The sequence below is a fragment of the Acanthisitta chloris genome, unplaced genomic scaffold (assembly GCF_000695815.1).
Source record: "Acanthisitta chloris isolate BGI_N310 unplaced genomic scaffold, ASM69581v1 scaffold1226, whole genome shotgun sequence".
Classification (NCBI taxonomy): Eukaryota; Metazoa; Chordata; class Aves; order Passeriformes; family Acanthisittidae; genus Acanthisitta; species Acanthisitta chloris.
Window position 1 is genome coordinate 77,170 of NW_008678495.1, and position 23,589 is coordinate 100,758.

The window sequence follows — 23,589 nt, forward strand, 5'->3', positions numbered from 1 at the left end:
TCATATTTGCTGCAGGCAAAGTACAGAAATCAATTCATTTTCTAATGAAAAAGGGGTCTTCTAATAAGCAGCCCCGAGATTATCCTTAAAAGTGTGAAAGTCAAATTAGAGTCTTTTGTTACGCCTAGAGCCAGTGAAAAAGTCACTGTTTTCACTTGTGTTAATGTCAGAGGATTAGAGACATTCACATTATGGCTTTTTAATATTGGCTGCAGGCAAAGTACAGAAATCAATTCATTTTCTAATGAAAAAGGGGTCTTCTAATAAGCAGCCCCGAGATTATCCTTAAAAGTGTGAAAGTCAAATTAGAGTCTTTTGTTACGCCTAGAGCCAGTGAAAAAGTCACTGTTTTCACTTGTGTTAATGTCAGAGGATTAGAGACATTCACATTATGGCTTTTTAATATTGCACTGTTTACTAGTAAAGTGATAACAGTGCCTTACAATGATGACCTATGGTCCATGTGCTCAGAGCTTCAGCATGACTAACTGCAGATTACTAGAGCTCTTACAGTGAAATTAGTGCCCTGAAATGAAAAGTGGCTGTTGGTGTGTTAAACAGTGGTATCTCCAGTTGCAAAAGTTGCCATGTGAATGACAGCAGATGTGGGAACGGCTGTGCTGTGGAGGAACAGACTTGGCACATATCCTGTCTCTGACAGTTGCCAAAGGTAGGAAGGCTGAAGGAACAGAGGAAGAAGGTAGTGGCAAAAAATGTCGGCACTAAATTCATGCTTACTGTGAGCCATTTCAGTAGCATTTCTTTGGACTTACCACAAACTCTGGAGTGGAAAGACTGTTGAAAACAGAGCAGAGGGTGTTTAAGTACCTTCTGTTACAGGAAGTTATGTAGCTGATGTAATGAAGTCATTAACTTAAATATCGAGGAGAGAAGAAGGGGAGGAGGTTTTTCTTTGCTTTACTTTAGTTTATTTTAGTTTTAGTGTGGCAAGTAATAACTCCTATGTGACAGTGAGCAATAGCTGTAACCATTACTTAATGTCTTTCTAACAAAACAAAATTTTCTTCATCTAGGGTAGTACAATCCTATAATTACATCGATTTTCTAAGTTTATTTGGACCAGATGCCTAAATTGGATGAGTAATAAATATCCAACAGGGCCAGATCCAATATGGAGGATTTAATTAATTTTTTTTACAATGACAAATGAAAAGTGCTATAATTAAGAAAGAGAATCAATAAATATAAGGTGTGAAATAACTGTTGAAGCACCTATGTAACAAGATTATATTTGCTGGAAAGTAAGGGAAGTTACAAATGTAATGCAATGTTGTTTTTAAAAAAAGGCAGATAATGTTGTATTGCATTAAGAAAAAAAGCACTCTCTATTTGGCACTAGTAATACCTCAGGTAGAGGATTATGTTCAGCTGTGGGGCAGCACACTTTCACAGTAGTCCAGACCAATAGGAAAGATCCAAATAAGAATTGTAAGAGGATTAGAAAGCAAGGTCAATAAAAACATTGGAAGAAAGAAGTTCATTTAGTTTAGAGATTATTAAGAGGAGATAAAAGTCTTCCAAAGGAAAGAAAGTAGACAGAGGTGGGCTACTGAAGTGGTGTAGTGAGTGCCATGGGGCTGCTGCACCACAAAGACTTTGAGCAGTCTGGCAAGGAGCTGGGCCTGGACTGCCCCAAGTAAAGGCTGAGAGTGCAGGAAGACACTCACTCCTGCAGCAGCCTTGAATTGCAAGGCACAAAAAGTGGACTAGAAAATCAAAACAAATTTACTCTTTAAATCATTCTGTCTATGTGTGAAGTCAGTAAAAGGTTATTTAATATATAATGAACAATATTTAGGTGGTATATTAAAAAAAAGGCTTGTCTTGCAAGAGGGGTAGTGAAATCGTGGAACTGACTACCTCAGGTGGCTGGGAAGTTTAATTCACTGGATTTTGTTAGGAACAATCTGGCCTTCTGTCAGAAAAGATCTCAAGGTGTTTATCCCATAGAAATATGCCAAAACGTGGCTGAGAACTCCGTTAAAATTGCTTCAAGTTTGAACTTCCTATGTTTCAGTCGAAGAATATTCACTGACCTTCCTGACAGACATCTTCCTTAAGTGTCATATCCTGTGCTCTTCACACAGGACCTAGAATGTAGTAAGAACAATTTGTTTCAGTGTTCAAGACCAGAGGAGGAGGCCTTATATTAAGAATTAGTTTTCTTATTCCACTTATGAAACGAGTACAGACAGATTTGTGTTTGCAAAGATCTACTGACCAAACACTGCTTGCCTTTTCATCTGCTGCTCTAATCTGAGAAGGAAAGATTATTTTATATCATCTGTGTTAGTTAAGTGTTCCCAGGTGTAAAATAATGGGAAAGAATTCTTCTACTGTTCCCAGACACAAGAGTGATTCAGTTCCGATGAATTCCTTTGAGGCTTCTTTCTTCAGAGTCACTTGATTGCTGAAAATTGGAGAGTTTGGCCCCTGGGGGTTTCACAGGCTACAGATTTTAGTCAAAGTATGTCAGTTTTCTAGCATTCATAATAAAATATATGTCTGATTGCCAGAAAGTGTGACATAGCTAAGTCATGATGTTTGCAGCAGATGTCAGTACATCTGACAGTGGTTAACCATGTCCCCATGACTGTAGAGGCAAGGCCTTAGGAGGTAAGCAAAACAATGATTTAGTTCTGTGGGTTTGATGGGAAACAGGCTAGGAGGTGGGACCAGAAAGTTCCCAAGATAAACTCTACTAAGCCATTTGTTCGTCATTTTTGTATAGCTAGTTTAGTACGCTTTTTGTTTTGATAGCCCACAACATTGGTGTGGTGTAATGTGGCAAAGCAAAATGAGCTGACATAACTCTAATTCCAGTAGTTAAGAAACCTAGCAAGTTTTCACAACCTCTTCTAGACTGAACTGGGTCACTGACACAGGTCATGTATGAGATCTCATTTCCTGTGTGCCAAGAAAATTACATGTTTATAAACCAGCTGCCAGCCACATTTAAGTTAGAGCAATTTCTGTGGAGCTCTGGACATTTGATTTTAGTGTTTCAGGAGTAAGTTCATAAGTTCCTCAAAACTTTGATGTTTTCAAGGCATTTTTCTCTGGTACTGAGTGGGTGAATTCCAAAGTTCCATTTTGCAATGCAGTATCCTCTCAAGCTAAACCTTTTAAAGTCCCTTCCAAAGGGTTCCCAAACCTGCTGGAAAACTTTAGAACCTTTGAAGTCCAACTTGGAATTTATTGTGACTAATTCTTTGTAGAAGACCCAGATGAGGAAACTCGTAAGAAACAAAATTTAGAAATCTTGTTTGGCAAGCTGAGTTTTATAGGAAGTTTGCTGAATCTAATGTCTCTTAAAAATATTCATTTTAATGCATCAACATTTCCTATTGCACAGTCTTGAATAATGTTTTCAAATCTATGTTCATGGCCTCAAAATCTGTAAATATGTTTTCACCAGTGGGGGAACAAACTATTTAGGGACTGAATATTAAATTAGAACTTTGAAATTAGTCACCTTAATGTGTATTTTAACACCAAATTGTCCATTTTTGGAAGATCTAATAGTGTACTACGATTATTCTGTAGATGGTAATTGTATAGTAAAGGTTGGTAATTTTTCAAGGATTTAAATGCTATGGGTTAAAAGATTTTAGTGCTGAAATGAGTTTCTTTCCTGCAGGCTTAATAGTTATAAGTGGCTCAAATGGAATAAAATTAGTAAAATTCCATGGACCTCAGTACTTATGAAGATTTATCTCAGCAGTGCATTTCATTTAAAGATAAAGTCAATTTTATATGCTAAAATTAGATAGCCAGAGAGCAGATAGGTAGTAAGTATACCAGTTTCCTTTTTACCATGTCCTAAAGCCTGATTTCTGAGGATTCTTTTAATTAAAACTGAAAACTTAGTCTTGTAGTTGTAGGAAGCTGTGCAATGACCATGTAAACTCTTGTCCTCATCCTTTATTTTTTTGTGTTCTGTTTCTTGGACCACTGCAAAGAGCTCTGATAGACATGTTTGCGTATATATTAAGATACTTCAAAGTTCTAATTAGCTGTGAGAGAATGAATGAAAAAAATCAGATGTCTTCTTCTGGCTGTTACGGGAAGCATATGAGCTCTGTAGAGATTTCAAGATCATCTAGGGTAAAATAATTCATTGGAAAAGCAAAACAGGAAAAAAAACTGGACCATGTAATAGAGAACAGTATCACAAACTGGATTGTTAGTCAGAATTCCTTATAGACATTGACAGTGTAAAGCTTTGCTAGTTTTCTTCATAATACATAGGACAATTTCTAGAGAGCATTCCCTGACCTAATAATAGTGAAAGACAGAGAGATGACAGGATTTGAAAGCATAGGGGTTTGTTTCACGGTAACTTTCTAGTTGTATACTTAGCTCTGAAAAGCTCTAATGTAAGAACAGAGAGATCAAAGATAAAGCGCAGTACGATGACCTCCAGAGGGGCAGGCTGGGTTCGTGTGCCAGGCAAGGCAATCCGCTGGGGAATGCTGCCCTCTGCAGAGCTCCCTCCATCCCGTGCTGTTCGCTGGGAGATGGTCACTGTCAGAAGTGCATGGAGGGCAGCACAAGGAATCCTTTCTGCCGTGGTAGTCAGTGTGTCTTCGGGAGCTACAAGGATTTTCTCGATGTGTTCGTTGTTCAGAATTGCTCGCCAACTTATGTGACTAAGCCACTGTCCATAGCAATTTAGAGATTTATTATGAGGAGTTAAAGTTCACAATATGGGCTGTTTTGGCTGGAAATCGAAACCACACATTTGGTCTCATTGAGTGGAATTTGTGTTCCAATGCAGATTATGTTTTTGTTTTTACATCTGTTTGGTGTCTTCAGCGCTTTGCAGACAGATGTTCTGCAGTGCCTTTCTGGCTGAGAGTGTCAGCCATCTCACTTTAAGTTAGGCTCTGCAGTGAAGCAAACTAACTAACAGTTATTTTACTTCTTAGAAATTGCAGGTGCTGCTTTGCCACCACTGAAACTTGGGCACTCAGTGTGTGCCATGAAAGCAGATGATGGTCCATGCAAAGCCGTCCACATGCGCTATTACTTCAATATTCAAAGCCACCAGTGTGAGATGTTTGAATACGGTGGATGCCATGGCAATGAGAACAACTTTCTAACGCTGGAAGAATGTCAGAAGAAGTGTGTGGCAACAGGCCAGTACCCATTCTCTTATCCTCCTAGCAGTTCTTCCTTTGCAGCTGTTATTTCTCCTTCACAAACCAGATGGATTTTGGAAGTACAGACCCTCTCCAGTTGCTCTTAATACAGAAATGTGATGGCTCTTACTATGTTCCCAAGCATACATTGTAGTCACCTGAATTATTTTACATTGTGCAAGCAAACATTCAGGATTTGGAAAGATAAGTCTGACTTTTTTAGCGTAACCTGTGCAATAGAGACACCAGTGCAACAAAGCTTATTTTCTAGCTAGAGCCTTGTTTTGGATGAGACCTTGGGTGAAATTGATTTTGAGGCTGGGCTAAGCTGGTGGACATCACAGATGTTCTTGTTGCTTTCAGAGTATCTAACCCAATCTTTGATCCCAAGTTTCTCCTTCACTTGAAAAGTTGATAGAAGCTGTCTAAAAACCTTGACATCTTCTATGTTTCAATATAATCAGAACTACAGTAGTGGTTAATTCCCATTAAAAATGTCAGTTATAGCCATTTTTCAGCTCTGTTTTATTGAAACCTCATCACTTAATCATTAGAAAGAGGAAACGAGATCCAGCATATGATACACAGCACAGTATGCACAAAGGGAATTGTGAATGCTGGTTTTGCTGTAAAAAATTATCCTTGTAATTAACTAAGGCTTTCAGCACTGTGCAAATTCCTCACAGGACTGTATGAAACTTGGAAGATTCTTAAAACTGCCAGTGGAGCTATAAATTTGACAAGCTTGTGTTTTAAGAGACTGGAGGAATTCAAGTCTTATTGAAGGTTTCCTCTGGATACCTAATACGGATCTTGCTTTCATGGGAATTTGATGGAATGTGTCTGGCTGTGTAAACAGGAAGAGATAGGGAAGTATTGAAGGGGGAGAGGAAGGGGACAATGGAAATTGGAAAAAAAATCCAGAATAAAGGGATCCTCAAAGGTGTGTAATAGCCCCTAGATAGTATATCAACCATGTAGGGTTTTTTCACAATAAACTTCATATCCTGGATGTTGATTTATTCAGACTTTGAGGTAAGACATAAGGATTCATTCTCTATAGAAAGTACTTTCCGGTCACATATGCCTTGCCCAGCAGCAATATTTGTCATTGTCACTGAGCTCAAGACAGTGATGCTGGACAATGCTGCAGCAAAGAACTGTTAACAAGTTATTCTGAGGATGGGCAAGACAGTCAGTGAAAATTGTCAGTCTCTGCTGTCTTATGAGTGATGTGCTGCTCTGTAAATCTCAGTAGGCATTGTTTTGTTTTCCCTATTTTCATAATTTATTCTAGCCCTGGGCATTTTCCTAAAACTGGAAATCTGCTGAGATGCTATAGGCACTGAATTCATTTGCAGGATATAAATTTGTATCTTCTAGTATTTGTGTAGGTCACTTGCAAGTGAAGCAAGTTCATAAAGGTTTGAAAAAATAGGTCCAAGAAATTCCAGGTAAGAAAATTGATTTCAGAAGATCCTCTTTGGATTTTCTGACCAAAACAGACTGTATATATGGCAAGGTAATTTATAGCACCAGGCTTTGTCTGTAATAAATGTAAATGTCTCTGTTGACAATTTCCCATCCCTTCCAGCTGTAGCATTAATATTTTGCATAATAATTTTCTGTTTATCTGATAAATGGCCTTTCTAGATTGGCAAATGCTTCCTTTTTTATGGCCTCCATGAGTCATAAATTTTTAATTTTTTTATTTAGATAAAGACAGTTTAATAGAGAAAGCAAAAGCTGCACACACAAGCAAAGCAAAACAAGGAATTAATTCACTGCTTCCCGAAGACAGGAGGTGTTTAACCATCTCCAGGAGAGCAGGGCCCATCACACGTAACGGTTCCTTGGGAGACAAATGCCATCACTCCAGATGTCCCCCCCTTCCTCCTTCTTCCTGCCATTTTATATACTAAGCGTGATGTCATATGGTATGGAATATCCCTGTGGTTAGTTTGGGTCACCTGTCCCAGCTGTGTCTCCTCCCAGACTCCCATGAACCCTCAACTTCCTTGCCAGTGTGGCAGTACGGAAAGCAGAAAAGGCCTTGGCTGTGTTGTAAACTCTGCTCAGCAATAACAAAAACATCTCTACATTATCAACCCCGTGCTCTGCACAAATCCTTTATTTCACAGATTTATTTTTTTCTTCCCCTTTGAACAACAAGCTGAAAAGGTTTTTTCCATATTCATTAAATTTTCAGCACAGGAATTAATGAAACTGGCTGCTGAACTCCACAGTTAATATGTACATATAAGTCTTTTTAAAAAATTAATGTTGGCATCATCAATGTGAAAAACCATCTTTGCTTAAAAGGCATTCTTTTCACTTCTACAGTGTTTTGTTTAGAAAATAGTGATTAATATGTTTCTAGTTATTACTCCACAAAATTTAATACAATCTTTCAAGATAAAAATATTGAAAGTTATTTTTCCTTAATTAGTATTCGGTGTGCCAAAGACCTGGGATCTAGGATGTGAAATTGCTCTTCTTTTTCTTATGCCAGCTGGTTTTTGGTACTTTTCATCTGATATCTGGGTTTGGGGTTCAGCCGGATCCACAGCATCTTTGCCATGCTTAGAGCAGAGTTATTTGCAGGACTGCAACTGCCAGTATCTCATCCAAAATACTTGACTTCCTGGTAATTTGGAGTGTTTGCCCTAAACTTCAATCTAAAGGCTAAGACAGAGGGATAAAGGGAACAAGACAGGGTTGATAGATGCAGAATTTAGAATGAAGTGTCCAAAAGTCACAACCAGGTGCCATGAATGAAGATTTATTAAAAAATTTCTTCAATCTAATGTTGCTATTTTGACTAATAGTGTTATTTGATTCTGAACAAAACTCTGGATCAAATCTTCTGGACCAAATCCTGTACTGGCATATAATTAACATAACTCTATGGTATAAAACTGAAAGTTATTTTAAATGAGAACTGACTTAGTGTCTAGATCTTGGTACTCAGCACAAGTGCAATTTTCTGTGTATGAATAATAATGATTCAAGACTCTACAGAAATTACATCTGCTATGAGAAATTGGAGCAATAAAGGCTCATTATTTCTGTATTCTCTGAATGAATAACAGCAGATAAAATGGTTTGGTGTCACATACTGTATGTTGTCGAGCATTGGGCATAAAGCAAAGTAAACTGTTAAGTTAGCCACTTGTGCTAACATAATTCAGTAAACCCCCATATAATTATGTAAATTCTTTTTGTTAAATTTAGCTCTGTCTGTGCAGTCTTGTAATATACAGTTATATTCATCTCATGTTTCCAGTATTTATTACTGTAGGAAGATCACTAGTAACTGTAGAAATCAATCTGAAAAGACAGTATGAGTGATATGAAAGTGCCTAAAAATAAAGAAAAATCTAAGATGCTCAATTATCACTGTGAAGAATGTGAAGATCAAGATTGATAAAAATAAGCTAAAGGGAAACTATGTAACAGATTCAGAAGAAATAATGTTAATAGTCAAAGTGTTTGATTTTCAATGTTAAGCACAAATACAAGAACAAATGAGACAACATGAGTGAATTACCAGATCAGGATAACTTTTCAACATTTTGGAATGAATAAGCCCCCAAAGACAGAATTGCTTGAAGTCAGTACAAGAGAGCTCAGAGAGCCCAACTGCAGGTTGGCTATTCGAAGACCATCAAAGACAGCATTCAGATTCAGAACAACTAGTTTTGACTCAATGTTCCTTGAAATCAGCTGTATCTTTTGTTTCTTGTGCCCAATACTCATCATTTCAGGGAATAAAAAAACCTGCTTGTAAGAGGAGTTTGTCTATATGTTCCATTGTCTACTGTGTATGTATAGAACTGCAAAAAATCACCAGCACAAAGGTCCTAATTTTCAAGGCAGTGAATATGTATTTTAGGCTACTTAAGTTTCTAACACGGGAAAATACCTACTGATAAATGGTTCTGTTCATGACAACAATTCTAATGTCTATTATTTATAGAGCAGCTTTACTCAGAAATGAAATTTGTTTACAAAGGAGGAATTAATTCAGATGTGGATTTGGCTTTTTGACTGAAACCAGAAGCAAAACCACTGTTGACATGGCACAAAGATTAAAAGCTTCTAGGCCTGTATAAACTCACAACAATTTTTCCTATTCTGTGCCAGAAGAGTAGAGATCATTTGCCAAAATACGATTGCTCATTTTGCCTGAAGGGGACAGCTGAGTGAAATTAGTGAGATGGCCTGATGGAGTGTCCACAGTTTAGGTCATGGGGTTAAATGCTGAAGGCAAAGCCTCCTACTAATAGGAAAAACCGGAACTATGTTCAAAGAAATCATATGTCACTCTGAAGTGCACGTCTTGTCTTCAAATAATATTTTTTTAATGATGCCAACCTGCCTGGGCCCAGAGGTGGAAGGAAAAATGTATCACAACAGAATTTCTGCCTGATAGATTTGCTTTAGAAATATAACCCAAGCATGTTTCCAGAGAAAACTGTGCTAGAATGATGGCACACAAGGGCAGCACAGTACAAAAGAATTGTGAAGCAATGCAATTAAGATGACTTAGGTGAAATACAGAAACTGCTATTTCATATGCCTTGCAAAGTATTTCTGCAAGCCAGAATGGATCAGCTCTCCTCGGCCACTTTTCTTAGCTGCCAAAAAGCTGTCAGCCTTTCTTACATATTGGCTGAACCAATCTCCCCTTGGACTCCTTTGTAGTTTTATAATTAGACAGAAGGGCAAGAAAGTTTGTTTTAGATTGCTGAAAAGGAATGTGGGGTTGAATTCAGATGTTCAGTTTCTTGAGCTAGAACAGTAAAACCCAGGCTCCTCCATTAAAAAAGGGCAATAACAACTTCACTGCTGATCATGCACTAAGAGAACAGTGCAAACAAGCTTTTCATCTATACAACCTTAAGAGATAGTTGGAGATACTTGTCCAAATAGGCCTTAATATCATAAACAGCATAATGAAACCTTTTTTCAGACACTACATAGCATAGCAAAGGGAATGGGCTAGCATGGGGAAAGTCTTTTTCTCACTAGATCAGCTCCAAAATTATTAGCGGTATCAATAGCTACAGCACTTGGGTTGTTAGTCTGCTAATTACTCCTTTTTTGAGGATTATGTGCATATTACAGGATTATGGGTCCAGTAACATGAAGAGTAATTTCCCTGATCAATTCAATATTGGTATAGTTTGATTTCAGTACTTTCCATGTCCTCTGATATCCAATATAAAAGGTCTTCTCATACAAAGGAAGTGATACTTCAGTCCTCCAGAACAAGCTATTGTGCTACTTCTCTAATAAAGACACAAAAGAAAGGGAAGAGATGCTCTTTCTCAGTGCTCATTGTCACTGCTAAGCACACTGGTATCACAGGTGAGACTGAACATGTCTGCTATTGTTAAATACTTTTATTTGCATTTATATTGCAGAATTGCCTCAGAAGATGGTGTTAGCAAAAATTCAGAAAGGTAATTATGTTTACATAGTTGTCTATGACTCTTATACAACAATAAGGCATGTATTAGCTTCTGTTAAATTATTTATGTATTATTCCAAGTTACCTCCTAACAAACACAACAGTGTCAGATTAAAGGGAGTTCTTACTCTGAATCTTCTTCTGTATTCATCACAGAATTTGAGGACAGTTGTGGTCACTGAAGATGGTAGTTGCAATCTCTTCTCCACAAAATAAACACATCATGTTTTTCTTTTCTCTCTCTTCAGTAAAAAGAAGGACTTAGCAGAGATTCGAGTACAGTATAATTAGCCATGCTGTAGAACTCTCTGTGTGATTCGAGAACAATCTAGATGCTTGCTCCTCTAGCAAAAATAGTAAAAAATCACTCTGAAACAGAACTTTTCAACCATTTTCTGTGGAGGAGCTATCAGAGGTTAAGACAGATTCCCTAATTATACATTGAGCAAGGGGGAAAGTTTCCCACTCCTGAAGGGACAGAGTGGTTACAGAACTTTAAATGCCCAGATGTCCAAATAACCAGTGCTAAAACACTGCGAGTCACTTATCTGAAACACTGTTGGTCTGTTGAGGTAACCAATATTCCTAACAAGGGTATTTAAGTCTGACACTTACAGTAGAGCTTGTGAAGTAGAGCTTATTCTGCCCTTCCCCTTTGCACATTAGAGACTTAACTGGATTGAGCCCATTGCTGGTAGACAGAGTTCTCTAAACACAGACTTGGGCAAATTTCTTCACAAGTCAGCTCCTCTTTCTCCACTTACCATCCTTCATCTCTCCTTCCACTTGCAGCTTCTTGAATGAGTGCACATTTAGCAACTGCAGAAATGCCAGTGTTTGCACACACATTTTGAAATAGACTATAAGAAAATTACTTATCTGTGCAGAATGTTATTTGGAATAGTTTCATACTAAGATGATGGCTTTCCTTTCCTGTTTTCTACTGTCTTTTCCATTCTTAATGTGTTTTTAAAAAGTGTGATTCTATGCTATGGAAGTTAGTAAAGTTGATTTTCCACAGACACTGCAGACTTTGGCACTACTTCCTTTAAGGGCTGACCCTAGTTCCCTGCTTTTAATGACAAACCGGAACATATCCTGTTAAATTCAGCTCATGGCTATCATCAACATCATTGCATGTTTACCATTGTTTCCAGTAATGTACTTGTGAATATTGAGTCCCTGGAGAAAGATGTGGTATTTAGAAGTATAATACTGGTTTGTATAGTTAGGATTATATTGCCTGCATGAACTCTCTTCAAAAGTAGCTATAGAAGTTAGCTGTGAGCTTAACTAATTTGGGCTCAATTTCCTTTTTCGAAACAAGGAACATCTGTTTTTAAGAATCTGTCATAATCTTGTAGTCAACTTTTCATATCCTTATTATCTGCCTTCCTTTTCCACTTAATATCTATCTAATAATATCTTTCTGTTGTTTCACAATGTTGTGCAATGTTTGATGAAAGAATTGTTTCTGTAGCTCCTGTTGCCTGTGGGCCCCTAATAGATGGTGTATGGAATAGATACTGCTGTGGTAGGGTCTTGCCTGCTACCTGTCTGTGGAACTGTCTCACCACTGTTCTCACCTGAAAGCATATCATATGCCTGGCACATACCTTTCGTGTTTGTTGGTCTATGTGAACTTAGTGTTCCAAATCTGTCAACATCAATAAGTGCTGCATTTCAATAGGAAGAAACATGAAATATCTGAACTGTAGATTGCATATACTTATTGGCAGAGAATGAAATTTGTAGTGAACTATCAAGATTAAGCTATTCAGGACTGCCTAAAATAGTTAATTTTCTTACTTTATGCAAGAATATTTTAATATTTTAATTTTGCATGTGATCTCTGAAAGTTCTTGTTGCTGTTCATGAAGTTTGGTAACAATTGAAATACAAGATGTTGCAAATTAATTCTTGGAAAAATGCTAATTATGAGCTATTATTTCATATAAATACATTATGTGCATCAATTGTTTTCAATAATAATCTTGTTCTAGAAATTAATTTTAATATCTACTTAGCTAAAATAGATAGAACAGTATTAACTTCTTTGCAACTCAATAATCTACTCCAAAAATGTTAGGAATGTCAAAGTAATTGTTCCAGAGTAATTTTTATTAAAATGGAAGCACATTGCACACTGGTTTAATCTCAATATTTTGTTAAGTTTCACAGGTAAGGAAGGCCTCCATATGTTAAGTTGGATATGATTGTCTTATATGATGGCTAAATAGTTGTATCAGACAAGAACCATATTTCATATATGTTAAGTTGGATATAATTGTCTTATATGATGGCTAAACAGTTGTATCAGACAAGAACCATATTTCAAAGTATCTACTAACAAGAATTTGAGAATGCTTACTGTTTCCATGATTTTATTTTAAAAATATAATTTTAAGAAAGATTGCGAATGTGATGAGAAGCTGACTTCTGGGGATTGTTGTATGGCTCTGTGCTTTTCTTCCCTGCCAGAAGATGTGATATCAGTCAAATTACACAATATTCATTTAACTCGTTCTTGGTTGATATTGTAGTTACTGATTGCAAACTCAGAACTGGGACTGAAAAATTACAGAATAGCTGCTCTGCCTCCCAGTTTCCTGTGTCCTTTTGCAACAGTAAACAGCCTCAGACAAAATGCGTTGCTAGAATTTTTTCTTGGTTTTTTTTAACACCCCTTTTTCCCTATATTTTAACATGGCTTTCTGCATGATTCACATTAACATTGACTAAAACCACTACATGAATTACAAAAATGTGTACTTAGATGCAAATGACCCAGCTGAGAACCCACTCTTCTTTTAAATCAGAGTAAAAGCTCCTTTTCAACTTTGGGCTTCAATGCTGAAGAAAACTTTAAAGGAATGATTAGTTGTCATTTTTCAAGATATCATTTGCTGACTACTTGAAAAGAGAAAAAAAGGAATACAAATATCCCTATAATGCTCCAGCATAATATTGCAGTGTTACATATGGAATGAAAGCAGCACAGTAGAGCAGCAGTTAGTTTATAGTTGGTCTTGAGTCCAAAATTACAGGTTTATTTTATAAACTTCCTCCAGTTCTATTGTTGTCCTGGAATGTGTGTTAAATCTTTTCTTCCCCCATCCTGTTCATCATTTACCATTGTTCACAGAAAAGCCTGACTTCTGCTTCCAAGAAAAAGACCCTGGAATATGCCGAGGCTATTTTTCCAGGTATTTCTATAACAAAGAGACAGAGTTATGTGAAGCATTCAAGTATGGTGGGTGCCTAGGAAACCAGAACAACTTCAGGAGTTTGGAAGAATGCCAGAGTACCTGCCAAGGCAACTGTGAGTTGTTGTCTTCATTATTCTTAGTTTTACTCTTGTATCAACAATGTTGTGTTTTGAAGGTATCTTGTATGGAAAAAAGGGCAGTTTAGGGTGTCCTGAAGTGGCAGTAATTTATATATGAAATTGACAATAATTATACATATTTTTAAATAAAAATACCAAAATTAAAAATACGAACTAAAAAATTTGGTAGGTACTATTTGATGGATATCACAAGACTCCTACCTTTTTTCTTTTCTCATGACAGCTAACCTAAAATCTGCCAGCTGTTTGGCTTTACCATAGCATAAAGCACTAATATATATTTTCTAACTCATACATCTGCATATACTCTTTTCAAACCAAGTCTTGTAGTGAAAGGGGCTGACCACGTAGGGCACCTTACTGTGCATTGCCAACTTCCCTCTAAAGAATCATGGGGAAACCTGTCACTCCCTTCTGAATGATTTGTCTGTGCAGCTTAGGCTACAAAACAGCTATTCACACTGACCATAGATCATTCATCTGCTTCCTTGTCTTGCTAGTTGCAATGAACTGTTCTATATCAGGATATAGTAAGCTTCAGAACTCCTCTCCCATTTGCAAAGTACTTCATCTTATTCATAACACATTTTCCCATCTCATCTTGCTTGTCTCTGGTGGGCCTTTTTCCAGGGCTGTTTCCTAATCTGTCATTTTGTCAAGGGGACCTTGAGTTTATTCACACTTAGAATAGGAAAGACCCACTATGGTTCTTTTTTAAGATGTTTAAAAAAAATTATAGAGCCATGTGCTTTTTCCCTACCTTTGCCAAAGCATTTCTTCCTGGGCTCTCGTCCAATTTTACCTTCTGGACTAAAAGCTGCAGAATACATTTTGCTCCTGATTTTAATCTGAAGTAACACCTCCATATAAATTTGCATGAATACCCAAGAAGAAAGAAAGTATTAGGGGCTATTTCCATGGTTTAAATAGATCAACTTTGTTATCTTTGTGACATTGATAACATTTTTTTTCTTCTTGATTGTTTTCTTTTCTTTTTTCATTTAGCAAATTTATTGCCAATTGATACAGCTGAAGAGCATCCTAACACTGGGAACAGTAGTTCCACAGCAGAACCACTCAACCAGATCCCTGGGTTTTTTGGTAAGAATTTGCTTTTGCTGTTTATAGTTAACCCTTTAAGGCAGACACTTCTTGGTTTGTCCACTCATTGTCCAATTATTTGAATTCATGTATGTTAGTTGAAATACATAAGCACAGTGAAGTCAGTAGCATTAAAAGTAGCTTCATAACCATTTTCTTGTCAGTAATACATACTTTGAAAAAGGCTTAAAATTGCAAAGGTTAGAATGTCTGCTAGTCATTGTAAATGTGCTAGTCATGGTAAATGACCTTACCAAACCATGTTAAACTGGTAAAATTATAGAAGAAAAAGAAACCCATCCCAAAGTTGCCTCAGCAACTTTCCTATGCCTTTGGGACTTAAAGAAATGTTGCCTTTTACTGACATTAGTGCTGCCATTGAGCAAGGCCAATGTGTACCAATCACAGTTGATTTTCAGAGTCTGGTTATGACTAGATAAGCCATCACTTAGTGTTTCACACACCCTCCCCCTTTTTTTTCTATTAGTAAATACGTTGCCAGCTGCTCCAAATGAGGAGAAGTCCAACAATCTCAACAGTAGTTTCCCAAAGAAGGAGCGCAACCAGGTTCCCATTTTTTTTGGTAAGAATTAACTTTTGCAGTTCTGGCTCTTGGGCTTTATATGGAGTGCTTTTCCATTTCCAGCCACTTTCTGACATATCTGATCCTAAAGAATGGGCTTTCATCTATATCAAGCAGAAGTCTTTGAAAAATGTGTGCTTCCTGAAGGTCTGACAAATACAGAAAGAGCAAAAGCAGTGATGCAGAATTCTTTCAGTCAAACAGTAATATTTTTGTGAGGATCTATTTGGCAAATGATTTAAAGCTGCTTTTGCTCATTAAAAAAGAACCATATTTGCATTTTTAAATGTGGCATAGTATATTTATAATAATATATTTATTTTCACTATGGCCATATTAAATTCAGTTTTGGTTTGAGGATAATCCAGGTAATGGTGAATTAGTTTTGTGTCTGCTTCAAGGTATTTTTGCATTATGTATTATAATGCAGATGAGACTCTGGACCTTTACTGAGGAGGGATAGGATTTACCATTTTCTGCATCTGGACACTGTCCACTAGAGATGTCTGGGACTTGCTCGTATTGTCAAGGGTGATGAATTTGAGGCATGTCATTTTTATGATCCACAGTTGTGCAAGAGGAATCAACAAACAGTTGGAAAGAGCCTGAGCATTCTTACCAAGGATATATGTTGGGGTTTTTTCTTTTCACTTACTTGTACTTTTGAGGACTGAGTGATGGCTTACAGATTCAGTAAGGCTTTTGCAGTTCACATGATCTGTAAGATAATGGGTGTGTAGGATAACATTCCTGTGTTCTTTGCTTAGAATGGTATGTCTAATAAAGCATGAATGTATGTTGTACTCTATTTTTTTGCCTGCACTGTGATCCACATGTCCTATCAGGCTGAGGTAAGTTTTTGTTATAGCTGTTACTGTTTGTTTGCCACATACAAAGCATCAATGCTGTCTATTATTAAAATGATTGAATATAAAACAGTAAAGCTTTTGGCAACTTATTTTACTGAAAAACACTTGAATTACTAAAGGTCTGGTAATAAGTCTAGAAACATAAGGGCCTACATGTTCCCTGACAGTTTTTAGTCATAATATGAATACACAATATACCTATACAAATAAAGGAATATATTTCACTATGTTTTTGCAGAGGAAATGGAAGGGGTTTAGATTGCATCTACAATAGTGACTTTTCTGGCACAGCAGATTTTTGGAGGGAGAAGCAAGGATAAAGAGAAAGAAAAGACTTAGAGATTAGTGGAAAAAAAAGGTTCAGGGAACAAGCACCAGTAGAGTCAGTGTAGCTGGATTGGTCAGGTGAGAAGTGTGACCTTGGAAAGACCAGTGCATATCACTGGAAATTGTGAAGACCCCCCACAGGTTCTTAAGTTCTCCTACATATCCTTTGTCTTGCACTTGTCGGCCTCGTGCAGTCTCCTGCTCCTCTTCTGTTTATCAGATTGTACCTTTCAGGCTGCTCAAATAGGCTAGAATCATGTGCCTTTGTGTAATCCCACTATAGAGGGAGGAAAGGGTAGGGCCAAAGCTGACAGCTGATTTCCCCACAAAGGTGTGGGGAACACAGTTCCTGCTTTTTCTGGAGGTAGAGGTGTAAAGTGAAGTTGCAAGGTAGAGTCAAACATGCACCACCACTCCCTGTGGCCTTCTGTGAAGAAGAAGAATTTGACTGTGCACACATGAGGTCAGGATGAACTGTTTGGTGTGGAGTGGCTGATGTCCATCTTCTCAAGCACAGGCAAAGTAGCTGCTCTGCCACTGTAATATCTCTTTTGTATGTATATTGGCTTGCCTATGAATCTTTTTGGGTTTTGTTTGTTTGGGTTTTGTTGGAGGTGTTTAGTTTTGTTTGGTTTTTTTCAAAAAATAAGACAACCATTAAAAAAACAATTTGCAAGGAGTTGTCTCATAGAATACCTCACAACTGAAATGCTATTTCATCTTGATTTCAAGAAAAAAAACATATTGTTGGAGGTACGTATAACTCTCTAATGGCATCAATTTTTTAGATTTCCAAGATAGTTCTTATCTTCAGAAAATTTAGCTGTTCTATGGCCCAAACAAAACAAATTATGCATATAAACACACTAGGACTGTCTCTCAGCAATGAACTTCCTGTAGAGAGTGAACACTGATCTGATCTTACTCTGCTGCAACATCTAAAATAACTTATATTCTGGGAAAGTTAAGAAAAAGTGAAGCTAAGGATCAGAGCTTTCATTTTTAGTTATTATGAAGTGATCTGTGGGGAAAAGTTGCGAGTGCTATACCTACAATTGATTTGAGACATTTAAGTGGATACAGGTTCAAAAGTTAATTTTCAACTCAGCAAATATGGAAGAGCACACAGATGCAGCTTCAGTTAGTACTTCCCAAAGTCAGGGTCATATCTTTTGCAGATATAAATTGACGCAGTTCTATTCACTATAATGGATCTGCACCAATTTATACCTATAGAGTGCAGTCAAGTGCAGATGACTCATTATTTTTGTAATAGCTTGTCTAATTGAAGATTCTTTTATTTTTGCTTTGCTGCAACTAGAAATGAGAAACTGAAGTCTGCATGTATCAAAAATATGGCAATAAATCTGAAGCTCTGTGAATGTCACACACCTGTGTCCAGTGAGAAATAGTACTTACTGCATTCTCTTTCATTCCAAGATCATTTCAAACTTCTTTTGTACTGCAATCAATCAGCAGTCCATTGTCACACAACCCCAGCTAAACCCGAGGGATAAGGGTTATTGTTGCAATGCACAGTTGGGATTATTTTTGATACACGTGAACATGCATGTTTCAGAGATTCTGAAGTATGATCGTGTCATCCATTCGCGCTACAGAGGAAGTGCCTGGGATTCAAGAAAAGGCTGTTATTATAAGAATTAAGTCTTAAACCATACACACTGAAAGACTGTTTAGGTAGCAGTGAAGGGTTAGATACAGTAGTCTTTCTATAGGTAAGAACTATAGCTTTGTTTACTACTTATTTCTTTTAATTAGTTTACCTATTTTCTTTCAGGGGAAAAAAAATCAAATATTGCAGTTTAGGGTTTTATTCTCTCACCAAAACAAAATCAGTCAAAATATCCACATCATCAAGAAAATAGAGTAACAGAAATATAAGATAATAAAAAGATCTACATTGTAATTTGGTGTTGTAAAGCCTGAAATCCAATTGAGAAGCTCTTTCAGAGCTAGTGGCAGGAGTTCCAGTTCCCAAAGTCCATGTGAGATGGCTCCCAAGGTCTAATTTCCTTCAAAAGTTTTTGATGGAATTGGTAAGTTTCTCAGAAACACTTTGTACTTCATTGTATTGACATTTTCCAGAAGAAAACTTTACACCTGAAAGTAACTAACTCAGCTTGGAAGTTTTCATTTTTCTTTGCCTATATGAGTTGTAAATTCTCTTTTCCTGTGCCTGTTCATGACCTGAACAATGTCATGTTTTTGGCAAATAATATATATATATCAAATCCATGTTTATGAGCTTGCTGTTGGATAGTGAAAATAGAATAGGTTTGTCCAAATAAATATATATCCAAATATATCCAAATATATCCAAATAGACAAGGGTGAAGACAGAGTCTAAAGGCCTGTTGCTGTCAATGTAAATAACCAGTCAATTTCTGCAGAAATTGCATCAAAGACCATAGGATGGGCCATGTAGCTGTAGGTATAAAAAATTTAGAAAGCATTTAATGACATTTATTAATTTTTGGGTTCATATGATCCACTTTATGTTAATGTATAATGTGTTATCTAATGTAATGACTAATGCTACTTGCACTGTGACAAAAAAAAGCTAAAATGTAATTTAAATTACAAAAATAATAAGTAAGTTGGCATCTGTAATTCATAGACCTGTAATGATTGAACTGGGGAAAACAATATGACAGTAGGACACATATTTGGGGCTTTTTTGCTCTTTTCAGTGTGCACCCCTTCCTTTTGGTGTAGTTTTGTGGGTTGGGGGACTTGCTTCTTTCATTTGTTTATTTTCTCCATAATAAAAGCAGGAGAGAGAACTTTCCAACAACTCTCAGAAAAAAAATGAGGTCGTAAAGTCAAAACATTCGAGAGAGAAACTCAAGAATAGTTATAATATCTCAACTTACTGTTACATCACATGCAGAATTACAGTGTTGGAAACTGGAGCTGAACAGAGAAAAGTTAGCTGAATCTAGTGCTCCAGTGACTGTGTAGACATAGTGGCTCACAGACCTAACAGACTTCCCTGTCAATAGAGATGTTGACCTGGGCATGACACAGTACATGCTTTATGTTTACAGTAACTTGCAGTTAACAGGTCTTTTGGTGATCAGTATATTAAAATCAATTTATAATTTTTATGATCTTCAGCAGACAGGAAATTATTATAAGTAATTTAATTTTTATTTTAATATACTGTTTTGTTGGAACAAATAGCTCTATATAGCAAAACTAAGAGGTTTCTTTCATGGGCTGGTTGTTTTTATGAGAGTGAAGAGTATGCAGATATTTTGAAGATAAACAGGAACAGTGTTTGGTATCTGGGGCATTTATCCAGCAATAGTGTGGACAAAGATGAACATGATTTTTGGAAGAGTACAAACAGGATTCTGAACAGCCTCTAGATGCCTCTGCCGCTTGCATTATCCATACATAGGTAGTCCTTATTTACCAGTAACCACCTTGCTGGCTCCATGGTTCCCCAAAACTTGCAGTCATTGTGAGAACTCCTTCATGAGGGGACTGTGGACTGGAGAGTTCTACATAACAGATAAGTAATTTGCATTGCAAAGCATATATTTAAATTCTCTTATCGAATTAACAATCCTATGCTGTTTGGCCCTTCCCTCACTGGCAAGCCTTTCTGCTTTGTTCTTCTTAGGTTCAGAAATTAACAAAATTTGTAAGCATTTTTTTAATGTTGCTGAACATACACTTTGAAAACTAACATCCTTTCCAGCTAGAGACAGATTAAATTAGTTCTAGGCTCCAGACTTTTCAGTTAGAGCAGTACCAAAAGCATTGCCTTAGTGAATTTAACTACCATCTTCATTATAAATAAAACAGTAGATTTAGTATAAATTGTATCATGTTGTGGACTTATACTCTGGATCCAGAGTGAAACTTAGTCTTGCAATAATGCCACAGTTGTAAAAAAAAAAAAAAAAAGTAAGTAGTGCTCATTTTATAACTTAAACTAACTTAGTCTGTCTTGACAAACCAACTTGTTGCACAGTTTTTGAATTTCAGGATTCTGTTTGAATAGTATGAAGTTGTTAACAGAGCTTCAAATGTTATTAATTTAATTTTACTGTCTTAGCTTTCCATAAGTCACCCTTCTATTTCTTCCCCAGTAATTTTTCATGTTTTTTTACCATGCCAGTTCAGCTGTTAGACTTGTCAGACGAACCTTTTTAGCAGGTGTAGTAGGTGTAAGACACATAAGGTGTAGCACATGTTTTTGGATATTTTCTTGTCAGCCTCTTGACTTGTCCAAGTTAATTCGTAACTTCTTGCTTTCAGCAATTCATCTGCTTCCCACTTTTGTGGCCACAGGATATCTTCAGCTTTGTTGTAACCCAAATAGTTTCCTAAAATTTTGCTTTGTTTTTTCACTGAATCACATCTACCTGGTTTTGTATCTTCAAGAGGGCCATCTGACCAGCTTCACATTTCCATTATGCATTCAAATCTCAGCTACCCTAATTCTGCTACTTCTTGAAGGGAAATGGCACTCCTTTTAGTCCTGCATAATGATGATATAATGATTCCCACTCAGCTTCTTGCATCTTGTGCAGCAATTGCATCAGTCCTAACTTCCTGTATGAGTCAAAATTTCTAGGGTGATAGATGATGGATTTACTCCAGGTTTGGGAATTCTGGCATGGATTTTCTTCTTGAACTTGTTCCAGTGCCCAGGTACTTTGGATACCTCAGATTCATCTTCCAGTGTTTCAGTTCTTATGCTGTCACTTGCAGCGACCCTAAGGAAACAAACCACCAGCCTCCTCCTCGGAATGGTAAAATCCTAATAGCAGCACTAATGCACAGTATCTCCATTACTCTGCACACTTATTCCTCACATTCAATCCTGTTTTATTCTGCAAAGTATAAGCTATTTTTTTAATAACTGCTCTATGTTTTCCAGTAGATCAGCTTCTGTTGCTTAGGTCAAGTTTTCTGTATTCAGACAACAAACCCAACATTAAGGTTTTGAATCTGACATTGGAAGTGCTTGGTACTTCTACCTTCTACTTGATCTCAGAATGTCTAGCAGTAATTCACTCACTCAGAAATATTTGCCACATTTTTAAAGCTGTCCAAGTGTAATTTATTTCACTTTCTACAAATACTTGATTTGAAACTCCTCTAACTGAATGTGAATGCTATCTCCTATAACAGAAATGGCAATTTTATCACTGACTATAAAGGTAAAGCTTTCAGGTGAGCTTTTGCTGGAAATTCAAAGACAGAATAAGATTTACTGTGGTAATTTTTGTAATCTAAAAACAAAAATCCTTATGTAAAGTATCCTGGATTTTCAGGAGGGCAGAATTAAATTTGCCAGTAAATTTCACATAAACTTCAAATAATATTGACATAACATAAAACTGACATGGTGTGTTGTCTCTAATCTTGTTTTTCTTGGTATTTCTAGAACCACCTCCTATCCCTTCTTTTTGTATGACCCCTATGGACAGAGGACTTTGTAGAGCCAAAGAATTAAGATTTTTCTACAACTTCTCAACTGAAAGATGTCACCCATTTCGCTACAGTGGTTGTGGTGGGAATGAAAATAATTTCACCTCCAGAAAGTCATGTTTGAGGATCTGCAAGAAAGGTATGAGAAGTTACACAGCCCCAGACTATCACATGAGGTAGATATTATGCAGGTTGAAACATTCTTGCCACTTTTGGTAGTAAGTATTGACCTGAAAAAAATGTAATAGTTGAGAGTCTTAGAAAAGGGAAAATGGAAATCAGAAGAGAGACAGAGCTAGAGAGACAAAGGTGGACAGTAAAGTACAGTGTACAAGAACAGCAATAAGACAACTTGGAATTGGTCAGGCAGATGAAGACCGTAGGTAAGACAATGTTCTTTTATCTTTTTTGTAAAAAGATTTATTGAAACAAGACTTGTCTCTTATTTCTGATAATCTTTGATAGGCTCTAATCTTACTTCATTTTACCTTTAGGATTCAATAAGAAGAAAGACGAGAGAAGATTAATAAAAATGAAGAGGAAAAGAAAGAAACAGTCAGCAAAGGCTCTGGGTGAGGAAATCATCCCTGAAAGAATCCAACTTTGATTTTTATGGAAATCTGAAGGAAACTGCTCTTCACCTGAGAATGAAAGCCTTTAGTGTACACCATGAAAATATATTTTCTGTACTGATTATTTTGATTATATGTTATTAAGCTGCTTATATTTTTATTATGTATGCCTCATTCATGTTAATAAACATTACCTTTTACTTTGATAAAGGCTTTTAAATTGTAGTTTGGTTGTATGTAGTTGTCAGAATTGCAACAGGACAGAACAGACTGTGTGGGTGTATAACTCATAATGGTTACAGTGTAGACAAGATTCAAATTCAGTCTGTTACCCCATTATTCTTTTTGAATTCCATTTTTGTACTAAAGAAAGCATAATGCTTGTCAAAGAGTGATTGCTTGTCAAGCATGATTGTATTAATCATCAATTAAAAGATAGGTCTATAGCTATAAAGAGGAAATAGACACTGGGTTTGTTTTAACTGGATTTATTTTAGGTTATGCAGGCTAGATATAACTCCATCAAAGTGCATATAATTACAGTATTGCAAAATGAATGTGAGATCAGATCAGAGATCCAGAAATACATATTAAATTTTTACCAAAAAAAACCCAGAACAAATTACTTTCATTGAAAAAAACCAGTTGCTTGTGGAGATAATGCTGTGCTTACCCTCC

The 23,589-nt window shown here is 36.6% G+C and overlaps 1 protein-coding gene across 1 annotated transcript in view; it reads left to right on the top strand.

Moving 5' to 3' along the window:
* TFPI (tissue factor pathway inhibitor (lipoprotein-associated coagulation inhibitor)) overlaps positions 1-22,946 on the top strand; it is a 25,043-nt gene extending 2,097 nt beyond the window's left edge. The window contains exons 2-8 of the mRNA XM_009076880.1: positions 4,962-5,162; positions 10,595-10,633; positions 13,787-13,963; positions 14,996-15,091; positions 15,579-15,674; positions 22,296-22,478; positions 22,834-22,946. Coding sequence (XP_009075128.1) covers positions 4,962-5,162; positions 10,595-10,633; positions 13,787-13,963; positions 14,996-15,091; positions 15,579-15,674; positions 22,296-22,478; positions 22,834-22,946 — 905 coding nt within the window. The remainder of the gene's footprint in view (positions 1-4,961; positions 5,163-10,594; positions 10,634-13,786; positions 13,964-14,995; positions 15,092-15,578; positions 15,675-22,295; positions 22,479-22,833) is intronic.
* The last annotated feature ends 643 nt before the right edge of the window (positions 22,947-23,589 follow it).